Here is a 26,227-nt window from a genome sequence, read left to right on the forward strand (position 1 = left end):
GATTCTGCTGGGCCATCCATTCTCTCTCTCACCTCCGAACACCCTCTGCTATTGGAGAGGAGGATCCACCTGGATTTAGAAGACTTGGGTTCTGACGTTGCCTCAGCCGTATACCGGCAGGCAAGTCCTTCAACTCCCGTGAGTCCTAGTTTCTCAATCTGTAAAATGGGATCGATGATAACACCTGTCAACTTTGTCGAGCTCGCAGAAACTGTGGAGAGCCTCAAATGAGGTTAAATGTCAAAGTGCTTTGTAAAGAACTGTCCCATGGCCAGGGGTTGAGGTAGGCTTTTGATTTCCCCCCTGGAGTGATAGGCAGTTCCTGGTCAGTGTAACCCAGGTAGCAGGGGGCACAGTCACTGACACTCAATATAAATTTGTAAAGGGGTTGATTGGCTCCCCTCCCCCCAAAACACTGTCCCCACGGTAATTAACTCTTGTTCTCCCTATGCTCTCCTAGCCAATGCAGTGTTTCTGCAGGATTGCTTTGTGAAGAAAGGGGTTTTCACTGTGAAGGGTGTCTAGCTGGATGGGCTCCAGGTGGCCCCAGTGGCCTGTCATCCCGACTGATGAGGCCATGGGCTGGTGCATGCCAGCGCTGTCCACTCAGAGGGGGGAGGGTCCGTCTCAGGGAGCCAGTGCAGCTGGCAGAGTCCAGGTCTGTGGGCACCACGGGGACAAAGCGGCTCTGAGCTGCCTCTCAATGGGTGCCTGTGTTGTGGGAATGGGGGCGGGGTGCTCTCAGCCTCTTTTCCCTCTTCTCCCGCCCCCCTTCCCCGCAGGACGTCCTGGGCTGGACACTGGGGCAGAGGAGGTCCTGCCCCTCTAGGGTTGGCCCATGTGCCTGGGTACTCGGAGATGGCACCAGGATCGGGGCTTCTGGGGTCCGGGATACTGATTGGGCCCAGGCGAGGGGCGGGCCCAGGGCACGGAGAGGCCTCCCTGGCCGCAGTGTCCAGCGGCCCGCTGTGGCCACGGTGGCTCTGGCGGGAGGAGCCACCTTGGAGCCGGGGGCGGGGCGCAGGGCAGTACCGGGCTGGGTGAGGGGCGCCCCGCTCCTGTGCCCGGGCCGGGTGGGCGTCGCCGGTGGGTGGCCCCCTGGGCCGGGCGCGGAGCGTGGGGGGTGGGGGGGTGGGTGGGGGGGCAGGGTTACCGCGGCCCGGGCCTTAGTCCCGCCCTCGCAGGAGGCGGGAGAGGAAACCGAGCCTGGCGGCGGGTTGGGCCCCGCAGCAGCTCCCGCCGGCCGGCTTCGTCCTGCGCTCCCTGCTCCTGGCGGCCGGGTCCGGCCGCGCCCAACCCCCGCCATGCGGCCCCCGGGGCTCTGCGGGGCCGCGCCGCTGGCCGCGGCCGCCCTCCTGGTGCTGGGGGCGCCCCTGGGTAAGGGGGTGCGCCTCGGGGTGGGCGCGGGTCTCCCCTGGGTGCTGCCGGTGCGCAGGGAGCGGGAGGAGACACGGCCGGGAGGCTGGGCCACGGGCCGCTGACCCGGAGCGCGGGGTCAGCTCCGTAGAGAGGCCGCCGGGGCTCAGGGGCGGAGCGCCTCAGGGTGGCGACCAGGCGCAGCCCCCGCGTCCCGGGAGCCGGCGGGCTGGGAGCCTCGGGGAGCGGGGTAAGGGCGGACGGAAAGCTGGCCTGGTGGCCATGTCCCCCCTACCCCCGATCTGCCCGCAGCGCTGGCCGGCGAGGACTGCCTGTGGTACCTAGACCGGAATGGCTCCTGGCATCCAGGCTTTAACTGCGAGTTCACCTTCTGCTGCGGGACCTGCTACCATCGGTACTGCTGCAGAGACCTGACCTTGCTCATCACCGAGAGGCAGCAGAAGCACTGCCTGGCCTTCAGGTGGGCTCGCGTCCCCTCCATCCTCCTCTCAGGAGGCCCGCCTGGGCCTCCCCTGCTCCCCCCGACTGCCTCCTGCCCCTCTCCATGTCCACCTCCACAGCCTCAGCCCAAGCCCAGGACTCGGCTTGGGGACAAAGCTGGATGTTAGTGCTGGGGCCTGGGAGGTCCAGGAAAGGCGCATTAGCAACCCTCTCGGGCTTGGTGGAGAATGTGTGCAGGGTCAAAACCCAGACCGGGGTGCGGCTTTGTGGAAGAAGCCCTGGCAAGAAGGCAGGAGTCTTGGGTTTGATTCCCAGGTCCAGTTCTCAGGCGTGTGCTCTTGGGGAAGACTCATCCTCTCATGGGTCATTATTTCCTCTTCATAAAATGAGGGGGTTGCCAAAATTAGTGGTTTTCAAACTTCTTTTTGAAGGGGACTGCTAATATACAAAAGGCGTAAGGAGACTGTGATGGGGAGGGGAGGGGTTAAAAAAAAAAAGGGCTCTAGATTATTTCTAAGGTGCCTTTCAATGCTAACATGTTCCAAGCCTAACCAATTGAGTTGTAGATGCAGGAGTGAGGAAGTGGGGTGCGCACCACAACTCCCGGCATGCCTCACACTAGCCAGCCAGGCAGCATGGCCTTCTGGGAAATGGAGGTCCCCTAAGATCTCCTCCACAGGGACTGGGCAGAGCCCCTCAAGGAACCCCAAATCTCAGCTTGCTGTGGCCCCCTGCTGGCCAGGAGTTGGAGCACAGTTTTATGGCACCATAATGAGGACTCCCTCCTATGAGTGTTGGAAGGTGAGGGGACCTGTTCTTTGTCTAAAGTCCCAAGACCATAGCAGGCATCGCCTCCGCCGTGATCCTCTTTGTGGCTGTGGTTGCCACCACCATCTGCTGCTTCCTCTGTTCCTGCTGCTACCTGTACCGCCGGCGCCAGCATCTGCAGAGCCCATTTGAAGGTATGTGCAGGGTTGGGCGCGACGAACCTGGGATAGGCCGAGCTGAGCCGAACCCCACGACGGGCCCCAGAGAGTTCAAGGATGTGTGAATTGCACAGTAGGGCGTGCTTCTGCAGACACATACCGGCCAGCATGTAACCCCGGAGCTAACGTTCCAGGGCCGTGTATGCAAACATCGGACTGCGTGTACACGCACCTGCATGCGTGTGAATGTTGAGATGTGCACGGCATGCCGTCTGCCGGCAGTGGTGTGTGTGCAGTGGGCACCTGCATGCACATGACTCTCGGAAAGCGCAGGAGGTGGGGTCTGTGGTGGTGAGCATTAACTGGGTGTGCTCCAGTGTACAATGGAATGTGTGCCTGAGTGCCGGCACATGACTGCGTATCAGCCCAAACCCAATGGACACGGGACCCGTGACCCTGCATGGGGGAATCGGTGTGGGGGGGAGGGGCTGGGGGAGGGACCCCTCCCCCCCTTGGTGGCAGCTCTGCTAGATTACAAGATACCAGCCCCGGGAGCTGCCCCCCTCCTTGCCTAAGTGGGACATTCCCCGGGCTGTGTTCTCTGGCTTGTGAGGCCTCTGAACCTGCCGAGGGGTGCAGACCTGCTAAACACACACTGACCCGCTGGGACCAGGTGCACGGCTCCCTGTTCAACTCTGCCAAGCAAGGTCTGGGAGGCAAAGGCAGCAGGTGGCCAGCCCGGAACCTACCAGCACAGAGAGCAGGGGCCCGGTGGTGCCTACCTCGGTTTCTTGGGCAGGAGAAGGAGGCTTCCTCCCGTGCAGGTGGAGCTCTGAATGCTGATCCTTGTCCCCCACCTAGGCCAGGAGATTCCAATGACAGGCATCCCAGTGCAGCCAGTGTACCCATACCCCCAGGACCCCAAAGCTGGCCCTGCACCCCCACAGCCTGGCTACATGTACCCTCCTAGCGGTCCTCCCCAGTATCCACTCTACCCGGCTGGGCCCCCTATCTACAACCCTGCAGGTAAGTGAGCAGTCTGGTGCCACTTGCTCCTGCCTGCCCCCTACCCCTGTGCTGGGACCTCCCCTGCCCCTGTCTCCCCCTGAGTCCCTCTTCCAGACTTCTACCTCAGCTGGAAACATCCAGGCTACCTCTTCTGCATGGATCCTTCATGCCTCTGGGATTGGGGGTCACTTCACATCCTCCTGTGCCACCCCTGACCCTCACCCTGTCTCCTTGGCTTTCAGCTCCTCCCCCCTATATGCCACCACAGCCCTCCTACCCAGGAGCCTGAGGAACCAGCTGTGTCTCTGCTGCCCCTTCAGTGATGCCCCTCTCCCGTATCTGCATCTGGCCCTGGGGGCGGGCAGGGGTCCTCTATTCACCAGGCCCCAGAAAAAGCCAAACCCTGGGTCCTACTGGTGATGGAGCCCCAGGGAAGTAGACCAGGAGCTGAGCTGGAACTTGGCCATGAACGAGGGGTGGGTGGGGAGGGCTTAGAATCGGGGGACTCTTTTTACCTGGGGCAACAGAAGGACATGAAAGCCTGGGTCAAAGCCCCTGCTTTCTCAGAGTCCTTCTACTCTCAAGATCCCAGCCAGGAAGGCTGGGACCCGTCCTGTTTGCTCACTGTGGGCTGGGGCAGGGTGGGGAGTGGGCTCCATCAGCAGTGGGCAGAAGCCCTGCCCCCGGCTGCCCCACTGGCCCGGACTCCAACATGCTGGATTAAAGCTGTAAAGCTGTAACTCATGTCGGTTGCCTCATTGGGTCCCTGCACACCTTCCAGGAGCTCTGCCTTCAGCTGGGCCCTGAGTGCTGCCGGTACCACATCCTTCGAGCAGGAAGGGCAGGTGCCAGGGCTGGAGCCCAGCACCACCCTTACCCCCCTTGCACAAGCAGAACCACCCCAGGCTAAGGGCTCCTTGAGCTGGTTCCCAAGCCAGTGAGATGGATCTTGCCACAGCGGGCGAGAGGGTGCCCATTTGCATTACAGAGATTCCCCACTAGGGGTCAGGAGCCTGTGACATAGGGCACTGCAAATTGTACAAAGGCAGCTCCCCCTTTTCCAGCACACTTAGCTTCACACGTGGGTCCTGCCACTGGCTGACCTTGGGTGTGTCTCTGAAGGATTCTAAGTCCCAGTTTTCTCAGCGATACGATGGGGATAATGCCTCAGGGCTGTCATGAGGGTAAAATATGTACATGAAACTGTGACCTCTGTCCTTCCTCATCAGAGAGGTTCTAGCACTAGAAGCCAAGTGGAGAGGCTGGGCCACCCAAGAGGCTGGTGCAAGGTGCTTCTGTCAGCTGCCTTGGATCATCAGGGGACCCTAAGACATCACGTCCCCCACTGAGCCAGGCAGCTGCCCCCCACCCTTGGAGATGCGTGTGCATCTAGCTAGACCCTATCCCTTGCCTTGTTCCCTGAGGACCCGGTCCTTGTGATCGCAGGACTTGTCTGGTGACAGATCCAGGAAAGGAAATTTTATAGTTTTTAATTCAAGTGGGAAAAGTGCCAGCTCAGCTTGGCAACAGCACCACCAACCAAGCGTCTCCTTTCCCCAACACCCATATGCTCAACGCCTCCTTCCCTCACCCTCCAAGGTCCTCCAGCTCTGCAGCCTTGTCTTCCAGCTAGGTCCTACCTATGGCCATTGTGCTAACCATGCCCTCTGGCGCCCGAGTACTGTCAGGAGGGCTCTTGTCACCCAGGCTGGAGGTGGGGAGCTCCCGGGTCAGCATCAGAAACAACTATGGAGAGAGGTCTGTCCGTGGATTTACAGTCTCCTCCCTTCCCAGTGAAATCTTCAGGGGGTCCAAGAGTCTGCCCCAGGAACTGACTGAGACAGAAAGAGAAAGCTAATGCTGGTGGGGACAGAGCTGGGGCCACAGCTACAAATCTACCCTCTCTCTGAGGATGGGGAAAAAAGGTGAGAGCTGGGGTTACAGAGTATCCTGGCTTCCAGTCTGCAAATTCTGCCTTCACTCACACTTTAGGAGAGAGGGTCATCAAGGTTTAGAACCCAATCTCCTTTCCCTCTCTCCCTCTCCCCCCCCCCCCCCCCCCCTTCCTCCTGAAGCTGAGAGGTGGAGGAGATTGGCAGGACAAGGTTTCTGAGTTTCCCTAAGAAAAGAGGTGTAAATGAATGCACAGCCCTGCCAGTCAGAATTAATTATCCTTAAGTCCACAATCTGGGGCCAATTAAAACTTGCTTTGTCGTCTGGGATGGAAGGCAGTTTTATCCCAGTCATAGCTGCCTCCCAGAAGGGTAGAATCTCCCCTCCCCAACATTTCCAGTCAATTAACTGCAAAGCACTGAGAATTCTAAGGAAAAGGGGGAAACTATGGCAGAATGGGGCTTTCACATGCCCCAAGCAGAGAGGAGGCCCCTCTCACATTCTCTAGTTCTATAAACAGGGAACCCTCTGGAATCTCTCCCCAAGCTCTACATGTATGACCCCATCTCATCTGCTCATTCCCAGGGACATGGGGCCAGCAGGAGCACAGAGCTGTAGCTGTCCCTCCTATCACCTTGTTCAGCAGCCCTGGAAACCAGGCAGGCACCCTACAAGGGGAGCAAGATACAGGGCAGGAGGAGCAGTGACCCTCCATGATTGGGGTCTCCAACAGTGTAAATGGGGTCCTGCAGGGCTGTGAGGGCACACTGAGGACCCTAAGGGGGGAGGTCTGGGAGGCACAGATGGAGGAGTGCTCTACACACAAGCAAGGACACCTCTTGGCCACCTGTTCGCAGGGGAGAGGGATGGCTGCGCTCAAAGGGGGAAGGCAGGGGTTCAGATGCAGGGAGAGAGCTAGGGCAGAGGGGAATGGGAATACAATGCGGGCCTGAGGAAGGAAAGGTTAGCAAGAAAGGGGAGCACTGCGGGGGGAGAGGTATAGAATGGGGGCAGCTGGAAAACGGACACCTCAGGCAAGGAGTGAGGAAGGGTAGGTGTGATAAAGGAAGAGGAGGATGCACAGGGCGGGGACGAGGACGGGGGCTGGATGTGTGTGGGGGTGTGTGTGTGTGGGGGGGGGGACTCACCAGGCCTGGACTCCAGGCCAGCAGCCTGCCCCCCTCACCACAGATGGCGCAAGCCCTAGCTGGGCCTCAGGCCTTGAGGCCAGTCCGTGGAGGAGTGGGGAGCTGCAGGTGGGCGCGGTGGGGTAGGCAACACATGACACTCCAGGCTTGGCGAGCATGGTGATCCAGAAGCCCCACTAGGTGGGTGACCCGTGTCCAAATCTAATGCTTCTTCAAGAAGGCTGCATGAGTGGCCATGCCCCCAACTCACAGCGCCTGGGACTGGAGCCCCTCGCTCATACGCCTGTGGAGCTCCTGCGATAGAAAGTGGGGTATCTCAGCGGCCCCAGCCCCCGCCATCCCGCCCAGGCCCAGTGGCCGGCGACAGGGCCCGGGTCCGAGGCCTGCGGGGGCGGGGCCGGAAGGTGGGAAGAAGGTGCGACAGTGGGTGTGGGCGGGCCCAGGGGGCGGAGAGCCCGCTGCGAAGACGCCCTCCGTTGCCTGGCGGGAGACACGGGATGTGGCTCCGGGAAACGATGGGGCCGGTAGGATGAGGCGGCGCGGAGGAAATGGCGGAGGGAAGCCCCTCGGCTCAGGTGGGTAGGACGAACCCAGCGACGAGAGACGTGGGCTTGACTACGGATGCGTCAACTTATTCAAGTCATTTGCTGCCTTTGAGTCTCATTATCTTCCCTGTAAAAGGCGGGCGAGGGACGAGGATAGATCCTGTCCGGCTCTTGCATCCTGGGTTTCATGAAGGGAAATCCTAGCAGTCGGGCGCCAGCGGAGGCGAATGGGGCAAGTGGGCGGGGATGGGTGCGCGACTCGGCAGAAACGCGGCCCCCAGAGAGGCCGGTTTCTCACATTCAGCCCATCCATGAGCACACATGGCCGCTCGCTGCCGGGCGCTCCCCCCGTCCCTCCCAGGCGGCGGGAAGGCGCGACCCAGGCCACCGACCTGGCGCTGCGTCCGGTCTACCCACCTTCCCTGCCCTCCAGCGCAGCTCCGGCGCGCCCCTGGCGCCGCGGGAGAACCGGGACGCGGCCTGCCGGCAGGTGGCGCTGCGCTCCCGCATCAGGTTCTAAGGCATCAGAGGACGAATGACCTCACCAGCCCCGGCTCTACCCACCCCTCCGGAAGAGAGGAAGAGGGCAGAGAGCGGCGCTAATCCCTTGTTGTGTGTGGACAGAAAGTGTGTGTGTGTGTGTGTGTGTGTGTGTGTGTGTGCGCGCGCGCGCGCGCTTAGTCTGGCTAAATCTTGCTTGGTAGAAAGGGCTTCCTAAGGTGACAGTTTCTGTTGGAACCTTAAGATTTGGAGATCCGTGGGGCGCCTGGGTGGCTCGGTCGGTTAAGCGTCCGACTTCGGCTCAGGTCATGATCTCGCGGTCCATGAGTTCGAGCCCCGCGTCAGGCTCTGTGCTGACAGCTCAGAGCCTGGAGCCTGTTTCGGATTCTGTGTCTCCCTCTCTCTCTGCCCCTCCCCTGTTCATGCTCTGTCTCTCTCTGTCTCAAAAATAAATAAACGTTAAAAAAAAAAAATTAAAAAAAAATATTTGGAGATCCGTCGTTCTGGTTTGGTTAGGCTTTCAGTGCTTTCCTGAGGCACCACGACCAGTCTCATTTCAGTAAGGGGATGAGGGGGACCTGTTATCAGATGTAGCTCTAGGAGCGGGAACTCGACCTGAGCTCTGTTTTTATTAGCTGTGTGATCATGGGCCCATAAGTTAACCTCTCTGGGCTGAACTTATCTGCAAAATGGAGATAATATTGGCATCCACCTCACAGAATTGAAAGAGCACCTGAAACATCTTGCTAAAGCCTAGCAACCACAGACACAGGGTAAATGGAAGCCCTGGCTGCACTTAGCTGCAGTTAACACCCTTTGTGGGCCAGGAGGCGTCAAGCAGGGTTCTGTCTCCCCTCTCCTGGGCCCAGCCCTTGTTTTGGTTGTTGGGGCAGACAGGCGAGTGGGTGGAGGGAAGGGGCCACAGAGAAACCTGGGATCCAAGCTTTTTGCTCCCAGGACTAGCCTGCCTCTGTTTTTGGTCAGACCTAGCACGGCAATCCTCCTTCCTAGCAGGGACACCCCTTCCTTCCCCCCGAAGATGGTGAAACTGCTGTGCTCCCTGCTCTTGAGGCAAAACCTGGAGACAAAAACTACCAGTGACCTAGACCCAAGGTGGCAGTCCCACGGTGCCAAGGGGTGCTGGTACGGTTAAGCCACTCAAATCAGAAGGATGCTTTTGATGCACACCTGATGGAGGGCATGGGGGCACCGTTAGGTCAGGAGAGAGCCTGCAGCTAGAGCAGGGGGGTGGTGACTGGGCACGCTGGTAGGGGTGCTGCTCCCCAAATGGTCATTCACTTCTCTGCTCAGGGATGGCTGCCTTCCTGGGCTTGTGACTGCTGTGGGGAGCTGGCCCCAAGCCCACAGTTAGGAAGAGTCATGGAATGAGCATCCCCTGAACATGCCTAATATAGCCATCCCAGGGCCCTGTGCTCCACTCTGCCCCATCACCCCCAAAAGCGGCTCTGGCTAATGACTCCAGGCAGCAAGAATAGTCAGGAGCGGACCCTGGCTAAGGTCTAGTTTCCTTGGCCTGGTCCACCAGGTCAGTGGGGAGCCCTCTACTCAGGGCCGAGGTTTTCCCCTTGCACTGGACTTTCTGCAGATATGAACTTGTTATGTGGTCGACCCAAGATGGCATGGCAGGGTACCTGAGTGTCTAGAGTCCTCCACGGGGCCAGAGTGAGCATCAGCACCCTCAGTACGGTACAGAGGTGGGGCACAGTCATTCACAACTAATGGCTTGTATATATTATCAAAATCTTATGGAAAAACAGATACACAGCTATTTATACAACAGCAGGTGGGTGTGAGGGAAACGTCTGCTTTGGCATCGAACCTTCAGGACCAGCTGTCGTCCGTCCCTCTCCTCCCAGCTGGAGCCCACTCCCCACCAGGCACTTTCCATCCAGGCCAGCTGTCCCTGCCATGTCCTCTGATTAGCCCAGGAGGGGTTTCAGGGTGTCCTTAGCCCCTCCTCCTTCTCCCCTTGGGCCCTCATGCCCTCTCAATCTTCTGCCATTGCCCCACACAGAGGGCCACAGGCCCAGCAGCTTTGCCCCAAGGGCTCCTCAGAGGCCTGAATCCTGGCCCTGGAGGGCAGTGGGGCTGGGCTGGTTACGTGGTCCTGGTGGGACATCTTTCCTGAATCACAGGCCTTTTGCAACTTGACAGCTACTTGGGCCCCAGGCATTCCATCTTCTCAATGACACGCTAAAAGGACTCTTCTTGTCCAGAAACCTCAGTTCCAGGTATAAAAGACATTTTTGGAGAGCCTCAGAGACAAGAAAAGGAAAGTGAGAAGAGATCAGGTATCCTTCCTTGAACGTGGCCAGGCCTCTTGCTCTCCCACGGCAGAGTGGGGACATCCACAGCAGGTCAGCCAGGGCGGGGTGGGCGGGGTCTGTGCGGGCCTGGGAGGCAAGGCCTGAGCAGTCATGGCATTAGCAGACAGTGCCCCCGGCAGTCTGGTCCTACTGAAGCAGTTTGGGCACCTCCACCTGTTAGGGCAAAGCAGAGACAGTTTAGAGAAAGGAGTCCAGCAAAGGGGTCTCTGCAATTCAACGCGCCTCCCGTTCGTACACCTCAATGTATGTTTGTGAAATGAGTGAATGAGGTATTGACACAGAGGAAGCATTTTTCCTTTTCTTTAAAAACTGGATGTCATCAAATGACCACGAGAATTACGCCTGAGCTTGTCTTTTATGTCATGGTGTGTAGCCCCAAATGATGCTGTGGGGGTAGGGTTAGCTGCCACCACCATCCAGTGAGACGGGCAGGTGACCATGGACTCTGTCACCAAAGATGGGGGGGAGGTAGAAGTTTGAGAAGAGGGGTCTCTAGGGATGGCTCATGTGTCTGTGGCACTGATTTGTCACCAGGAGATCCCCCTGAGGGCTGAATCTCCCAAAGACCTTTGGGATAAACAGATCTGTAGGACTAGGCTGGTCCTGAGAGGGAATTAGTAAAAGGGAGATGGTTTTTGCTTTAGGAATGGGGGAGAGAAGACATGGTCGGGTCAGAGATGGAACTACGATGTAGAGGCTCTTTCTCTATTTCTGGGAGAAACTGGTTTAGCTGCAGGGTGGAGAAGTTGAGGCACGGAGTGAGAGGCTCAAGGAAGCCCCTTAGAGGAAGGAGAGAGTCCTCTCCCCCTGTGGGGATCAGGTGTGGCCTGCCCAGAGGCAGGGGGATGGATGGCATGGCCAGAAGCGCCCTACGGACAAGCAGTCTGTATACATGGCTCCTCCCACAGCCCCCCCTTGCCGGCTCGCCCTCTCCTCCAGCCCCACTGCCTCCCCGCCCCCTCTCCTCCAGCCCTGCTGGCTTCCCTCTCTCCTCCAACCCTGCTGCCCCATCCCCTGCCCCCTCTCTTCCAACCCTGCTGCCCCCCCCCCCCTTCCAGCCCTGCTGGCCCCTGCCCACAACTACTTAACTTCTTGAGCTGCTTGAGGTTGCTGGAGCGAATAGCAGCCAGTAGCTGGTCGCGGGAGTTCTTCTCCTGGGCGGGGAGGACTTTGTCTCCCATCTTCCTCTGGGTAGCTGGTGACAAGGAGTTCTTCAGGTTCTCCATGATGAGGGGTGGGGCCAAGGGAGGTGGAGGCGGAGGTGGAGCGGCTGGAGCGCCCCCTTTCTTGGGCGAGTTCTTGGGCGAGGCCTTTGGAGATGGCTGGGGGGAGGGTTTGGGGGAGCCCTTGGCCAGCGCCCCTGACTTGGGCACCTCCAGCAGATCCTTCTTCTCCCCGCTGGCCTCCTGCGCCTGCCGTTGCTCCTGGAGCCGCTTTTGTCGCTGTTTGTCCATGTTGCGGCTGAGCAGGTTGGTGACCGTCATGCGGGGCCCGGCCAGCTCGAAATGGTAGCCCAGCTTGAGCAGGGTGGTGTTCTCCTTGAGCAGCTTGGCGATCTCCATCTCCGTCTTGCCGCCGCAGATGTGCCTCTGGTTGTGGAAGCGGAGCTCGGTCAGCGTGTTGTTCTGGAGGAGGGCCCGGAAGATGGCCAGGATGCCTTTGCCCGTGATGTGGTTAGAGTCCAGGTTCAGACTGGTGATGGTCTTGTTGGCCTTGAGCATGATGGCGATGGCGAAGGCCACGTGGTCATCGGCGCGCGTGTTGGCCAGGGCAAACACCTTGACCACAGTGTTGAACTCCAGAGCCTCGGTGAACCGGACCAAGATCTCATTCGTGATACAGTCTGAGTTGTTGACGTTCACCTCGGTCATCTCTGGGTCATTGTTCTTCACTCTCTCCAGAGGCTCATCAAATATGCTGGGGGCCGCTTCCTCCTCCGCCTTGGCAGGCCCTTCCGAGGGCTTGGTGGGGCTAGCGGGGGCCTGTTTCTCCAGGGCTTGCGTCTTGTTCTCTTCTTTGGGCTCCTTTTTATTTACGGACTCCTCTTTTTTCACTTTTTCATTCTCCCTTTTTGCATCCGTGTTCCCGCTTCCTCTTTTCACCTTCTCGTCCTCCTTCCTGGCATCCACGGTCCTCCTCTCCCCTTTTCCCTTCCCGTCATCGTCTCTCTTACTCATCTCCTTCTCCTCTTTCTTCTTGTCTTTGTCTCTGCTTGGCCCCGTGCTCCTGTCACTGCCTTTCTTCTCTTCTTCCCTCCTTGGGGCTGCTGCCCTCTCCTCTCCCCTCCCCTCCTTCCCTGCCTCCTTTCTGTCCACCGCAGCCCTGACCCGACCCTTGTCAATACCCCTGATAAGCTTCTCCTCCTTGGGCTTCTCTCCACTTTTGCCATCGGCTTCATCTTTGTCTCTTGAGAAGCTTTTCTTTAAACCACCCCTCTTTGGCTCCTTCCCCAGGTCTGAGTCCTGTCTGGGGCCCAGGGTTTTTTTGCTGGCATCTCTGCCCCTTTCCTCTCCATTCTTGGCATCTGTCTTGGGCTCCACTTGCTTGTTTTCCTAAAAATTCAGAAAAGAAAAATAAACATGAAGAGCTGGCTACAGAGGGAGAGGAATGAGTATGGAGACAAGCACGGGGAGCATTTATATAACTGCCCTGGAGCCTCCAAAGGACTATGTCCACTGAGAGCACCATAAGCTGTCGCGGTGATTCAAGCTGTCACGGGTGATTTAGAAGGAATGCTTCCAGGGGTGCCTGGGTGGCTCAGTCGGTTAAGCGACCGACTCTTGATTTCGGGTCAGGTCATGATCTCAAGGTCATGATCTCATGGTGGTGAGGTGAGGTGAGGTGAGATGGAGCCCCGCGTTGGGCTTTGCCTGGGTGTTGAGCCTGCTTCAGATTCTCTCCCTCCCCTTCCCCCTGCCCCTCCACAACTTGTGTGCGCACACACTCTCTCAACAAAAATTGAACAAAAAAAAAAAAAAAAAGAAGGAATGCCTTGCTGAGCCATGTTGGAACCCAAGGTAAAAGGAAAAAACACTAATACTGGTCCTGTCTTTATTTAAAGTTGTGCATTTTTGGTTGTCATAGGTATTTTTGGCATTAAATTTGATTTTTAAAAATATCAGTTATCTTGATGACCGAGCTTTTTGGTGCCCCTTGCACTGTGTTCTAGGCAAGTGCCTTGCACACCTCACCCTAGTGCTCGCCCTGCTTCCAAAGGGTAGTAGGTCAGTGGTCTTCAGACACTGGGATTTTACAGCGAATACCTTTCTAAAGGAACAAAAAAAAAGTTAGAGGGACCAATATAGGGCTGCTAACGTTTTATTTTACCAATTAAAGATATTTATGGGGGGGGGGCTAGGTGGCTCCATCAGTTGAGCATCTGACTCTTGATTTCATCTCAGGTCATGATCCCAGCGTCATGGGATTGAGCCCTGTGTTGGGCTCTGTGCCGAGTGTGGAGCCTGCTTGGGATTCTCTCTCTCTCTCCCTTTGCCCCTCTTCTCTGCTCTCTCTCTCTCAAAACAGGATATCTATAAATTGTACCTACTATCATCGTCTCATTGGAATAGGAAGGAGCTCACAGTAAAGAAGTAAGGTAGGGGCGCCTGGGTGGCTCAGTCACTTGAGTGGCTGACCTGATTTTGGCTCAGGTCATGATCTCACAGTTTGTGAGATCAAGCCCCGCATCAGTCTCTGTGCTTGCAGCTCGGAGCCTGCTTGGGATTCTCTCTCTCCCTCTCTCTCTACCCCTCCCCGGCTCATTCTCTCTCTCTCTCTGTCTTCCAAAATAAATAAACAGTAAAAAAAAAAAAAAAAAAAAAGAAGTAAGGTAGATATAATAGAATAAAGGACACACCTTTACGTCAAATATGTGTAGCTTTTTGAAAAGCCCACAATATTGTTCTCATTTTTTAGTAGAAACTTTGCTAAGGGTCAGCACCTCTCTGGGAGGAGCCCTAGAGTCCACTGAGTGAGCTGACCTCAGGAGGACTCTGCCAGATTCAGGATCTAGGATTCTGTGACTCCACTTTGACCACACAGACACTGAGAAGTTGTTCAGGGAGGCCTTGGAAGGGAGTCAGCTGAGATGTGCTAAAGGCTTGAATTTTACATGCAACGTGGACCACCCTGTACTTCCATGAGGCCCTGTTTCCTCCTCCACGAAGTTCCATGAAGTGTGAGCCTCATTCTGAAATACTTGCCTCCTACCCCCATCAGAAGAGCCAAAGGAGCATCAGGATTGCCTAAGATTAGATGTTAGATTTACCTGCCCAACTGTGATAGAGACCCCAGAGCGACTGGGACCTCAAGGAATGTCCTTCCCTAAAGGTTTTTGTTTGTTTGTTTATTTATTTATGGCGGGGGGGGGGGTGGTTGTTGGGCAGGGAGAGAAGGAGAGAGAATCCCAGCAGGCTGTCAGCACAGAAACCCGACGTGGGGCTCGATCCCACAAACTGAAATTAAGACCTGAGCTGAAATCAAGAGTTGGCTGCTTAATGGACAACCGACTGAGCCACCCGGGTGCCCACCACCTCCCCAAAGGTTTTTTTTAAGAAGAGACTATGGCCTGATTATTAGAAAGGTTTTCTGTTTTTCAAGAGTGCCTGATTGGCATGTTGGAAGAGGAGGAGGAGGAAGGAAAAGCAACCCTGGATGGCACTGGTCCTCCCTCCCTCCCTCCCACCCAGCCCTTCCTCGCTCCCACCCCCCACCCTGCCCTGACAGGACGGAATGGAGAACTGGTTGGTCCTATGGAAACAGTTTGTACCTGCACCACAAACACATGCCATCGGGGACCAGCCCCGGGGTTTATTTAGCAGCAAAAGTCCTTGGCTCCTCTGCTAGAATCACAACAGGCAGCCAAGGGGCACGAGGCCTGGTGAGGCAGGGCTGAGGAATGTGCCCCTTCCCTCCTCCTGCCCTAGGGGGCAGCAGCACTGGGGGACTCACTGGTGCTTTCATGGTGGAGCAGGGTCCGCAGAGGGCTCTCTCACACTTCCTCTGGCCCCCACTGAACTGGATCTGACCCTTCGGATTACCCTGGATTACCCTTTCAGGGCGGGGAGCAGAAGTGATGGTGACTTTACCGTACCTTGACTTCAAAGGAGGAGGAAGCTCTCGGGAGTATGCAAATAGGATGTAAATGAGGAAATCCAATGGATCAGCCCCTTTAGGACACTCCTAACATCTGCCCACAACTCAGCCAGGAAATTCCAGCCCATCCCAGCTCAGAGTGGTTTCGTCACAAATTCCATCCTGAGCCTGGAGGTGAGAGCTGGGTGCCACAGCCTCTCCAGCAGAGTCCAGAGGTCAGGCCCCCAAGGCGGGGAATCCTGCCCTCTCCTTCCAAAATGTGCACCCTTCGGGATTTCTCAGTACCCACGGTGCGCTGCCCAGCTGCCCTCTGCATAGTTCCCACACCGATCACAGGCCTCACTTAGAGGGAAACTGGGGAGCCAGAGGGATGGTAACTTAACCAGCAAGTTCAGGAAAAACTAGGTTCCAGATCTGACTGTCACCAGCAGCGGCCAAGTCAGTGTAACCTTTTCTGACCTTGTCCATTAGGGGCAAAGGCATTTCCCTCCACCTGCCCGGCAGCGCTCCGGGTGCCTGGCCGCCCCTGCTGCCCCCAGAACCTGCTCCACAGCTGTCTGCTCTCCCGATCAAACCCGTCCCACACTCAGACCAGGGCTCCCACTCTGAACCTTCCCCTGCTTTCCCATCAGGACTCCTTTCCCAACATTTTAACCCTCTCCCTGCCCTGACACCCCAGCCCTTGACCTCTCCCCTTGGTCTCCATCCAGGACTGCTCCCCACTCCCTCCTAGGGTACTCTCCCTACACTGAGGCCCCGGTTGGCTTAGAGCTGCCGAGTGTCTGTTCTTGAGGAGATGTTCCAGCCCTTTAAAAAGAACCTAACGAAAGCCAGGCAGGGCGGGGGAGGGGAGCTGATTAATCATGGGTTTCCTCCAAATAGCCAGGAATGAGTGGGGCTGGGGCTTGTTGCTGCCTGTAGCCCTGAGAGCTCAGACGTTGCCTTAAAAGGAGAAGGAGCCCAGCGTCCTCCCAGGGCTGGGATTTCTGTTGAGCGAACTCCTCAGCACATAACAGAGCTGCCCCTTCTTGCTTATCTGAAAGGGAGTCCAAGCCAACTTCTTTTGCTTCGAGAACTGGTGGCACATCCTGGTGACCTCTGGAGGTTATTTTTGCTTGTCCTCCTGTCTCTAGGCCTCACTCCACTATTCATCCCTTGTAGCAAGAGGGGTTTAGGTTAGCTATAACAAAGAACTTCTATAAAGCAAAGGTTCACAGGCTTCTAGGTGAGAGACCTAAGCAGCAAAAGCTGTTCTTCCCTTTGGGAAAAGCTTTAGGGTTAGGGGAAGCCCACAGGGGTGGTTTGGGAATCCATCACGGAGGCAGAGGAATGGAGGAGATGACCTCTGAAAACCTCTAACAACCTGTGAAACGATGCAGGGACCTAGCAATCAGGCTCAGAGGGAAGAAGCAGGTCCTTTCCCCCATCTGCTCCAGACCTATGGCCTCATGGCGTTGCTCTGTCACTTGGATTAGGATCCAAGAAGCCAAATGCCTTTGATAGGTTCAGATGGCAGAACACAGCATCTTTTCCCTTACCGTGGGCCTTTGGATACTACTTCTAGAAGTCTTGTCTGATTGAACAGAGAAGAGAACATTTTACCACTTTTCATTGCCCAAGAGGGAGAGGAGAAGAATTGTCTCTCCAGAAGTTCCTAGAAAATGAGAACTTGCTGAGAGAAGGCCAAACCCCCTGTATGTGCTGCCCTCAGCCCTCAGCCCACAGTTGCCTAATACCTCACGTAGACCACCAAGGTCCTCTCCTTCCTATGACGCGTCACCTGCAGAGTAATCCCGCCAGAGGCCTATGCAAGGCACAGAGTCTGCAGACCTCCCCAGAGGACAGCACCAAGATGAGATGGAACCTGGGGGAAATTTTTGTAACAGGACATGGAGGATGTGGGTCTGTCAAGCTCACTCCAGCCACTTGCCTAGGAGGGGGCAGAGCCAAGGAGGGCAGGGGTGACTGGCAATGACTGTGCCCTTCACGTGGGATCCGCTGTCATGGATTCGGGTACATTTGTTCCATCCCCAAAGCAAGCCCGAGGTGATGTCAACTCAGATGGTTCAAGACCGGTCTTTTGCTAGTTTCCCCCGGGGCTGCCTGGTGAGACAGACAGCCATTAGACTTTCTGTCTAGAGACCTCCACATGCACCAGCTCAAGCTCCAGGCTAGGGGCAGGGACTCCAGGCTCTGCAACTCTGCTTTCGGTGGACTGTCTCCCAAGCCTTAGCTGAAGTCCTGAAGGCACTGACAGCCTCAGGGTCCAAGCTCATTAGAAGCCAGCATTTTTAGCTTGGCTCTGGACTACAGCCTGCTTCTTGTTTCTTGTGGATCAGGTTATATTTAGTAGGAAAACATCAGGGGACTCTGTGGCATCCCCCAGTCCTCCCAGTGCTCCAACCCCTCACCACGTCTCCTTCCTGGTCCTGCACCAATGCTCTCCGCCAGCCCCCAGCATGTCTCAGAGCCCACGATCATGTTCCCCTGCTTCTCCCATGGAAGCTGGCCCAGCAGAAGGCTGGAGCCCTGGCCCTACTCTCTCCAGCCACCTGGAGACCCGATGTCAGACACCACAGCTGCCAGGGTCTTCTGTCTGCAAGGGAGGGCAGGGAGGAGCCAGCCGGAGGCTGGAAGGCTTGCCCAAGGTCCCCCCGGGGAACAGCACCCTTACACAGCTGGTGTGAAGGTCAGGGCTGCTAGCAGGGTCCGGGGCTTGTGAGGACCAAGGAAATTCACTCCCTACACCCTCATGCCTCATTCTACATGGAATGCCAACTCTTTTTTCCACCAAAAAGAAGAATTCTAGATTCTCCTGATCAGAAGTTTCAGGAGGACCGGGGCGCCCGGGTGGCTCAGTCAGTTAAGCATCCGACTTCAGCTCAGGTCATGATCTTGCAGTTTGTGAGTTCGAGCCCTGCTTTGGGCTCTGTGCTGACAGCTCGGAGCCTGGAGTCTGCTTCTGATTCTGTGTCTCCCTATCTCTCTGCTCCTCCCCTGTTCACACACTGTCTCTCTCTCTCTCTCTCAAAAATAAACATTAAAAAAAAAAAAAGAAGTTTCAGGAGGACCAACTGCCTTTTGGGGAAAGTAGATTCCCAGAACTGGCGTTCGTGGGGAGGGCCAGCAAGGCCAACTTCCCTTGGTGGTCTGTGGGGCAGGAGTCCTCCACTGAGACTTAGCCCAGCTTGTTACACGGAGCTTAAGATTTTTTTGTCTTTTTTTAAGTAGGCTCTGTGCCCAACATGGGACTTGAACATGTGACTCCAAGGTCAAGAATTGCATGCTGTATGGACTAAGACAGCCAGGTGCCCCTGATCTTTTTTTTTTTTTTTTGTAATTGAAGTATAGTTGACATACGATGTTACATTAGTTTCAGATATACACATAGTGATTTGACAATTCTATACATTATACAGTAGAGCTTCAGATGTTGAAACACCTGATACTGTCCCTAGAAAGCTATAGGTTCCCTCCAGAGCTGTCAGGAAAACGGGGATTGTTCTGGAAATGTCCTCCCTCTGGTGGCATGGCGATTCATTGGCTCTGCAGGCAGCTGGCCCTCGTGCCAATCCCAGTTCTGCCCTCCACTAGCTGTGTGACCTTGGGCAGGCTGCACACCTCCTCTGAACCTGTCGTCTCATATGCAGAATGGAACCGACCAACCTGGAGCTCGTCGTTAGGTTGCAAGTGGTTGTAAGGAGTCTTACACCAAAGTCCTGACACCAAGAAGGGCTTGAACAGGAGATAAGCTGCCACGAAGCTGAGCCCTCCCTTCAGAAAAGTGCTGAGGCCAGTGGCGGGCAGGAGGGTTTGCCCCGCTCCCACCTGAGGCCCCTGCCCCCTGGCTTAGTATCTCAGTATTATTTGGAAGTGTGAAATCCAGCGCTCGCCCCGCGGTCGATGCAACTGCAGTTTGTATTTCCCCGTGAACAATGACACGACCACGTCCCAAACCCTGGAAAGCTGCCGGGGGAGCTAGAAGCCAGGAAGGGACCAGGTTGCTTTGGGAATTCTCCGTCACCCTCTCCCCCCGGTCCCATGGTGACAGAGGCAGGGGTGGAGTGCGACGGGAGCAGGTATCACCCACCCCCCCAACAGCGCTAGGGTTCTATGAATGGTGGGGTCTGTGCAGGCCTGGGGGTGCAAAGAGATGCCTGTTCTCTAGGGCCAGCACCCTCCCCCCCAAATCCTCCTGTGACCCTACTCATTCATCCACTGTGGCTTCATTCATCGGGAGGTGTATATCAACCCCATCCTGGGGACATAGTGCTGCATAAGGCAGGCCCGCCCTCACAGCTTAGGGGGCATGGCAGGCAGGGGGACAAGTTGACATCAAGGTACGTGGCAGACGGTGCTGAGGTGGTGGCCCCGCTGCCTGAGAGTTACTGTTTCAGCTGACAGCGTCCCTTCATGCCGGCCAGAGACTCACTGCGGCCTCCCGAAAGGGCCTGGCAGCCCGTCTCTCAACCATTTCCCACACTGAAGTTCCTTGACTCCTTGGCTCAGGGACGAGGCCTTGGTATCTCCCAGAAACCCCCCTTTTTGGTTATCCCAGCCCTGCCCATTTTCAGATCATCCTGGGTCGGCTTCCCCTGTTTCACAGCCCGCCCCCCCCACCCCTGGTGTGGGGAAACGTTGTCTCCACGGGCCCTTGCAGGGTCCTGAGCAGCCCCCTTCTCATCCCTTGTAGCTATGGAGGGACTTATGGGGAAACTGAGATCACAAAGGATGGCCTCAAGAAGGAGGAAGGCAATGGGGAATGGGGGCAGAATAGGGCTTTAACCTCGCCCCCTTGGGTTCACATTTCTGGGAACATACTTTATGGGGCATTCAAGGGCTTACACACAGAGACCCATGGGTACACTCAGCTCCTGTCCGTGACTGGCGTATAGCTGATCCCCTAAGAAACAGGGGATCAAAATGAGATTCCTAATTTTGGGGTGGGGGCTGTATCATCTGGTGTGCGGACTGCAAAAGTGCCTCCTCACCACACCTCCTGAGACTGTGAGGACTGCGTACCTGGAGCCCCCAGCCCGTGAGCGAGGTGGGAGGGAGGATGACGAGGCCCGGCACGGGGGCCTGCACATCGCAGGTGCCTCTGTAAATGCTTGTTGGGCATGCCGACAAAGTACACCAGCCCCAAATAATTCGCATGGGTAACCTCAGAAATGGGCAGGTGTCAGGCTTGGAGAGACCCCCCCACCCCCACCCCAGGTAGCCCTGGTAGGGCCCCTTGAAACCAGGGACCAGCAGCTGTCCCAGCCTTCTGCTCCCAGCCGGAAGTCCTGTGGGTTGACAGTGTGAGAGCCTATCCACACCTAATAAATATGACAAGCAATGTTGGAGGCTTGTGTCCCCTTGTCCCCCAAGAGAACGTGGGCCAAAGAAAGCCTCCAAACCTACCAGGGCTCCAGAGGGGTCATCTAGGGCACCCCCTGGGGGAATGTGTGCACCTGGTAAGCTCGGAGCAGAGAAGCCAAGGCTCATGCAGTCACAGAGCTAAGAAAAGCTGTGTCCCTGCAAGCATCCCAGACGCCCCTTGCTGCCCTGTCCCCTCTCTGTTTGGTCTCTCTGGCCTCCCTGTGCTCTCCAGGACCAGCCTGCTGTGAGCATGTGAATCAACTCTTGGGGTGGTGGGCAGGCTCCAGCCCTGTGGTGGGATGTTCGTAGTTCGTTGGGCCTAAGGTCTGGGAATGGCACCAGTCTTTCTAGGGAAGGGCAAGGCCAACTCAGGCTGACCCTTTACCCAGTGAAGAAACTACACGGGAACGCTGGAGGAGCTCCTTTCATGGTTTTGAGCCCCATATTTCTAAAGGGCACGTTCCCCAGCCCTGGCTGCCAGCCCACTGGAGAAGTCAAGTTCAATCTTCTTCCCCAAATCCTCAGTCCACAACAGCTTTCTACTACGTTTCCTCTCCAGCAAAACAACTGCCAAATCAATGAGGGTTCATCGAGGTGCCGTTGGCTGTGCCTCGCGTGGAGTTAGCAACTCCTGCAGCCCTGTGCTGGCTCTGCAGGGTGGTTACTGCCATCATCCCTGTGTCACAGAAGAAGAAACGGAAGCCCAGATCATGCAGCTATTACATGAGGAAGCAAGGACTCAGGTTCTAGAGTCCGAACTGTTTACCTCTTTATTTCACTGTCTTGCGTGAGTGGGCCGCATGCCAAGCCGGTCTTTGACTTAAATGCCTGGTACAGAGATAGGCTTTCCACCCCCTGGCCGCCCAACCCTGAAAGAAGAATGTTTTAGTGTTTGCAAGGTGGGAGATGCCATGCTAAGTGCCTCACGCAAGCCACCCATCTCATTCACTCCTCTGCGCTGCCACCAGAGGAGGGCCCAGCATGGAGAGGTTCCAACCTCCCTGGGAGGAAGCTTGGAAGAGGGCTGGCAGGGGTGGGGGACCTCGTGCTGCTGGCTGGTAGGGGCCAGGGTGACCTTCGCTTGTGTCTCACGGTCTTCTTTTCCCACTGTTCCCTATAAGCTTGTATCATGGTCTTAACGACCATCACATTATGATGGCATCTTAGAAATAAGCCACAGAAAAGTCAGAATTCTGGACAATGTGCTCAGGGGCAGTCATGGCATCTGGGGGTCGGTGGAAACATTTTCGGCATCCTGCAGATGGTGTCATTCTTAAACAAGTCACATCAGTAGTAAGGGCGAGGACTGGATTTCAAGCTCAGATCTCTTGGGTTCTAAAGATCGTGCTCTTGTCTACTATGCTACGCTCACTCCCCACCGTCAGACCCTAAGGAAGGAATGCCGGGTTCTGCCAGGCACTCCTGGCAAAGCACACAACACGGACCCGACGCTTGCCACCTGGGCATCTGATCACTCGGTCATACGCTTGAGGGGTGACAGCTCTGCCAGATGCTGGGCTCAGCTCCGGGGAGACAGAAATGGATGGCCATGAGTCTCCGCAAAGCCGGGAGAGGCACCTGGTGTCCCCTTGGATTTCGTGTTCAGGCTGGGAGGAGGGGCCATCTGGGAGGGAAGGGCCCATGGCTCTTGCAGGGTTAAGGGGAAGGTAGCCTCAAGAGAATAAAAATCAAGGTGCCAAGGTGGGGAAACCATGGCTGTCTCCAGTCAGGCCTGGAAGAGGGAACCCAAGGGGTACGTGGAAGGTGGAGACCACCAGAAGCCTGGGGAAGGAGCCGGGCCTGTGGGGGACACGGAGGAGGCCTGGCTGAACAGGAGAAAGATCCACGTGGGTTTTCTGACAGAGGTGAACACTAGGTCTGAGAAAGCCCTCACAGAGCACAGAGCCAGAAAGTTCCACTGAGGAAGGTTCCATAAGTGGGGAGACACAGGAGCTGACCCCGAAGGAGGAGGAGGAGTTTGGGAAGCAGGGAAGGAGCCCTGCGTGTTGAGCACGAGGCTTTCCTCTGCAGCCTCACCTCCTCTGCCCTCGTTCCCAAGCCCCATCCTACAACTCTGTTCCTTTACAGGCACTTCTGCACCCCGTGTTCAGCGGGTTAACCTCTCTCTACCCATCGCCCAGCACCAACGAAGCATCGGGCGTGGCCTGCTTTAGGGAGTCGCCCCGGATCCCCCAGCCCCTGCCCTGGGCCCCTCCCCCACAACTCCCAGTCTTGGCCCCTATCACTCTGTCCCTTTGTCCATCTCCCCTTATGGGACCATGGCCAGGAAGGATGCCTTATCATTCACTGGATCCCCGGCAGAGAGTGCCAGGCACATTGTAGGTGCTTGCTTGATAACTATTGAATGAATGAATGAGTGAATGAATGACTGAATGAGTGAATGATGGCCACCAGATGCAGCCAAATATTAGTTTGGAATAATGAAGATCAAGAAAGCTTGTAGAGTAAGGAGCTGAGCACAAATAAGTGCTCAAATAAGCACCAACATTATTTGACGTTGGTGTTGGAGGTGAAACGGGTGCACTCCCTCCACTCACCACTGGCAGAGACAAATTCCAAGGCCGAAATGCCAGTGGGCTCAGCGTCCGGTCTGGCCACAGGTTGGAGAGCCCTGGATGTCAGCCTTCTTGGCCTGGTCCAGGTGTGTTACATATCCCCAGCCCTTCAGCCCAGTTCCTGCGGGGGCTCCTTGGGCAGGGCACATGTTCCATAGCCCAGGGCAGGCCGAGTCGGGGTCAGACAAGGGGCCAGGGTTACTGGGAGAATGAATGCGTGTGATTCCACCTCACTTCTGGAAAGACACTCCAGGGCTCTGCCATTCAGTAGGGCCAGCTGTAGAGCATTTCTAGACTACTCACACCCTCTCCCGAGGAAGCCAGGCCTGAGACAGCTACAGGTGCCCTCTGCACAGTTGCGGCCTCTGCTGGTGGCTCTCCTGGCTCCCCATCCCTTCCCTCCTGGCACTGGGTTTCAGATCGCCAGCCCCAAACCAGGTTTGACCGTAGGGTGCACCCCTGTGTATGTTACACATCCCAGGGTCCACACCCAGAAGGCCTGCTGGGTCTGTGGCTGCCTGCCTTGGCCTGCAGCCTTGAGGATGTCCAGAGCCGGAGGGGAAGGAGGTAGGAGCCGAGAGGCAGCTAGACAAGCCAGGCCAGCTCCCAGAGCCTGCCCACCAGTGACATTCCTTAAAGGAATGCAGTAAACAAGGAGAAGCCCAGCCCCATGGGGCCAGAGGTGGGAGGCTAGGGGTGGGAGTGGAGGCAGTGACAGCCATTCTATTCAATATCTTCACCACTTTATCCCAAAGGATGGAACAGCTGGGGAGAGGTCAAGTTTGTTTTACCAAACCAGAGATTTCTAAGAAGCTGGCTCTCAGAGCTGTCATCCATTAGCTAGTTCCCTGAGTGACCTCTCTGGGCCGCTACTGGAAACATGATCTTTCAGGACAAGGCTAGAGTCCCCTGAACAACTCAGTTGTTATCCAGGCCACCGCTGACCCTCTTGCTGCTGGGCCGGCGTGAGACTTGACACGTGCTAAATGTTGCCTGCGAAGTGGGGACACCACAAAAAGTTTAAATTCAGATTTTTTTTTCCTTTTTAAGGCTGAGTAAGATTCCATTATATCTATATGCCACATTTTGTTTATTCATCCATGGAGGGGCGCTTGCACTGTTTCCATCTTTTTCGCTATTGTTCGTAATGCTGCTATGAACGTGGGTGTGTGAACATCTGTTCCGGTCCTGACTTTCTGTTCTTTTGGGTCTCCACCCGGAAGTGGCGTCGCTGGAACGTGATCCAAATTCTGACTTCTCTGTACCACCCACCTGACTGCTTCACCTCTGATCCTATCCAACGTGTTAACCACATTCTTGCAAATATCCTCCGCCGGGGCCATGCCCACTGGTCAGAGCCCCCTCCCTGAACCTCACCGCTCCATGCTTATGCCGCACCCCGCCCCCCCCACAGGTTGCTGGGCCAGGCAGGGCAGGCAACCCACCCCTACAGTGGGGCTACTGCCCTCCACTCCCCGCAGCCTTGCCTCCTGGGTGACATCAATGCCGAGCCCCAGCACTAGAGTTAGAATGCCAGGGTTCTAGTGTTTGCCAATGTGGGGATCATAACCCTTCACAGGGTTCTGAGCCTTCAGTGAAGTGTTCCGTGCGAGGCCTTTGCAGCAGAGCCGAAGGCACTGGAAGCTGGCAGTAAAAGTTAGCTGTCATGATCTGGTTTCCCAGATTTACAGCTCTCTCCTGGTTCTCCCACCTGCACCTGTTTGAAGCTCTCAGATTCCTTGTCCTCCCTTGTTTCTCATCCCACTCCGCCCCATTCTCAGCAGATCATCTCCCCTACTCACTTCCCAGGAATCAACAGAAACCAGCCTGTAGGAATTCTCCAACTTCCCACCATCTCTCTCCTTCCAACTCACTGCCATCCTTTCCCCAGTCCTGGGAAGGACGAAGCACCTGTCCTCCTGTTCCAGGCTTACTGTGCCGTGGGCTCTGGCTCCCACACTCTCTCCCGTGGCCTTCACATCCCAGGTCAGTCAGATCTGTGCCTCGACCCCCCAGTCCTACTGGGTGCTGCCCCGTACCAATAGCCTTTTATACCCAAACTTCCCCAAAATGTTCTTGTAAAGTCCCTACTCATTCCTGGATCCAACACAGTCTCACCTCAGCCCCGAGATTCCGTAGAAATTAGTTTCATCCAGATCATTACTGACCCCCTTATTGCTAAATCAGGTTTACATTTGTATTCTTTATCTTGTTTAATTGCTTGGGAATTGCATGCCTCTTAAATGTGGGTGTTTTCAAGGTCTGATTTTGAGCCTCCTTTGTTTTCACTTTTAGGCTCTCTCCCTGGGTGACGTCATTTATTCTGATGGCGTGAGTTGTGTTCTGTGTTCTGATGTCTCTTGAAGCTGTATTCCTGGGCTGGGCACCACTGCAGAGGTTCAGACCCTCGTATCCAACTGTCTATTATACCTCCTGGCATGTCTGTCCCCATGTATCTTAAAAACTGAGATCCCCCCCGGCTTCCCACCGCCATGCCCTTTCCTGCTCCACTCCCTGTCTTGGTGAATGGCTCTTCCAAACACCTGGTGGCTCAAGTCAGAAGTCCTGAAGGCAAGAAGATGGGAGGAGTATGTGGGGAGAGGCGATGTGGACCCCTCTGCACTCACGCCATCCCAAGGGATTTGGGGAGAGGCTGTGAAATCAACCGATTTTATAAAAGATGGTTTTATCTATCCCCTTATCTCCTACACACAGATGATGCAACCTCCTCACCACCACTCCCATCAGTCCCTCCTCTCATCCTCACTGATGCCACTTTCATCCAGGCGGCTGTCACCTGTCACTGGGGCTACTGCAGCAACCTTCACCCTGGCCTTGCTGACCTCCTCTAGGATAGTCTTTACACCGCAACCGCAGCGACTCTGCTGAAGCACAGATCTGTCGATTCACTTCTTTGCCTGAAACCTTCCATGGTTCTCCAGCACCCTTGGGATAAAGTCTAGACTCCCACGGTCCATTCCCACCTGGCTGCTGACTGCCCTCTCT

The 26,227-nt window shown here is 56.1% G+C and overlaps 2 protein-coding genes across 3 annotated transcripts in view; one reads left to right on the forward strand and one right to left on the reverse strand.

Moving 5' to 3' along the window:
• Positions 1-1,216: 1,216 nt before the first annotated feature.
• SHISA4 (shisa family member 4) lies at positions 1,217-4,492 on the forward strand. Its single transcript, XM_042925163.1, has 5 exons — positions 1,217-1,377; positions 1,669-1,837; positions 2,647-2,780; positions 3,606-3,770; positions 3,995-4,492. Exons 1-5 carry the CDS (start codon positions 1,305-1,307, stop codon positions 4,039-4,041), a joined length of 588 nt encoding a protein of 195 aa, XP_042781097.1. The 5' UTR covers positions 1,217-1,304; the 3' UTR covers positions 4,042-4,492.
• Positions 4,493-9,565: 5,073 nt separating this feature from the next.
• LMOD1 (leiomodin 1) overlaps positions 9,566-26,227 on the reverse strand; it is a 50,066-nt gene continuing 33,404 nt past the window's right edge. For both annotated transcript variants that reach the window (XM_042924825.1, XM_042924824.1), the window contains 2 exons: positions 11,276-12,739; positions 9,566-10,340 (listed from right to left, as the gene is read on the reverse strand). In XM_042924825.1, coding sequence (XP_042780759.1) covers positions 10,314-10,340; positions 11,276-12,739 — 1,491 coding nt within the window. In that variant the 3' untranslated portion in view covers positions 9,566-10,313. The remainder of the gene's footprint in view (positions 10,341-11,275; positions 12,740-26,227) is intronic.

Source organism: Panthera leo, chromosome F3 (assembly GCF_018350215.1).
Source record: "Panthera leo isolate Ple1 chromosome F3, P.leo_Ple1_pat1.1, whole genome shotgun sequence".
Taxonomy (NCBI): Eukaryota; Metazoa; Chordata; class Mammalia; order Carnivora; family Felidae; genus Panthera; species Panthera leo.

Excerpts from the sequence above, each read along its gene's own strand:
- SHISA4 (XM_042925163.1), top strand. The coding sequence starts at position 1,305 with ATGCGGCCCCCGGGGCTCTGCGGGGCCGCGCCGCTGGCCGCGGCCGCC. Across the intron at positions 1,838-2,646 it reads AAGCACTGCCTGGCCTTCAG|TCCCAAGACCATAGCAGGCA; the intron begins GTGGGCTCGCGT and ends CTTTGTCTAAAG. Across the intron at positions 3,771-3,994 it reads CCCTATCTACAACCCTGCAG|CTCCTCCCCCCTATATGCCA; the intron begins GTAAGTGAGCAG and ends CTTGGCTTTCAG.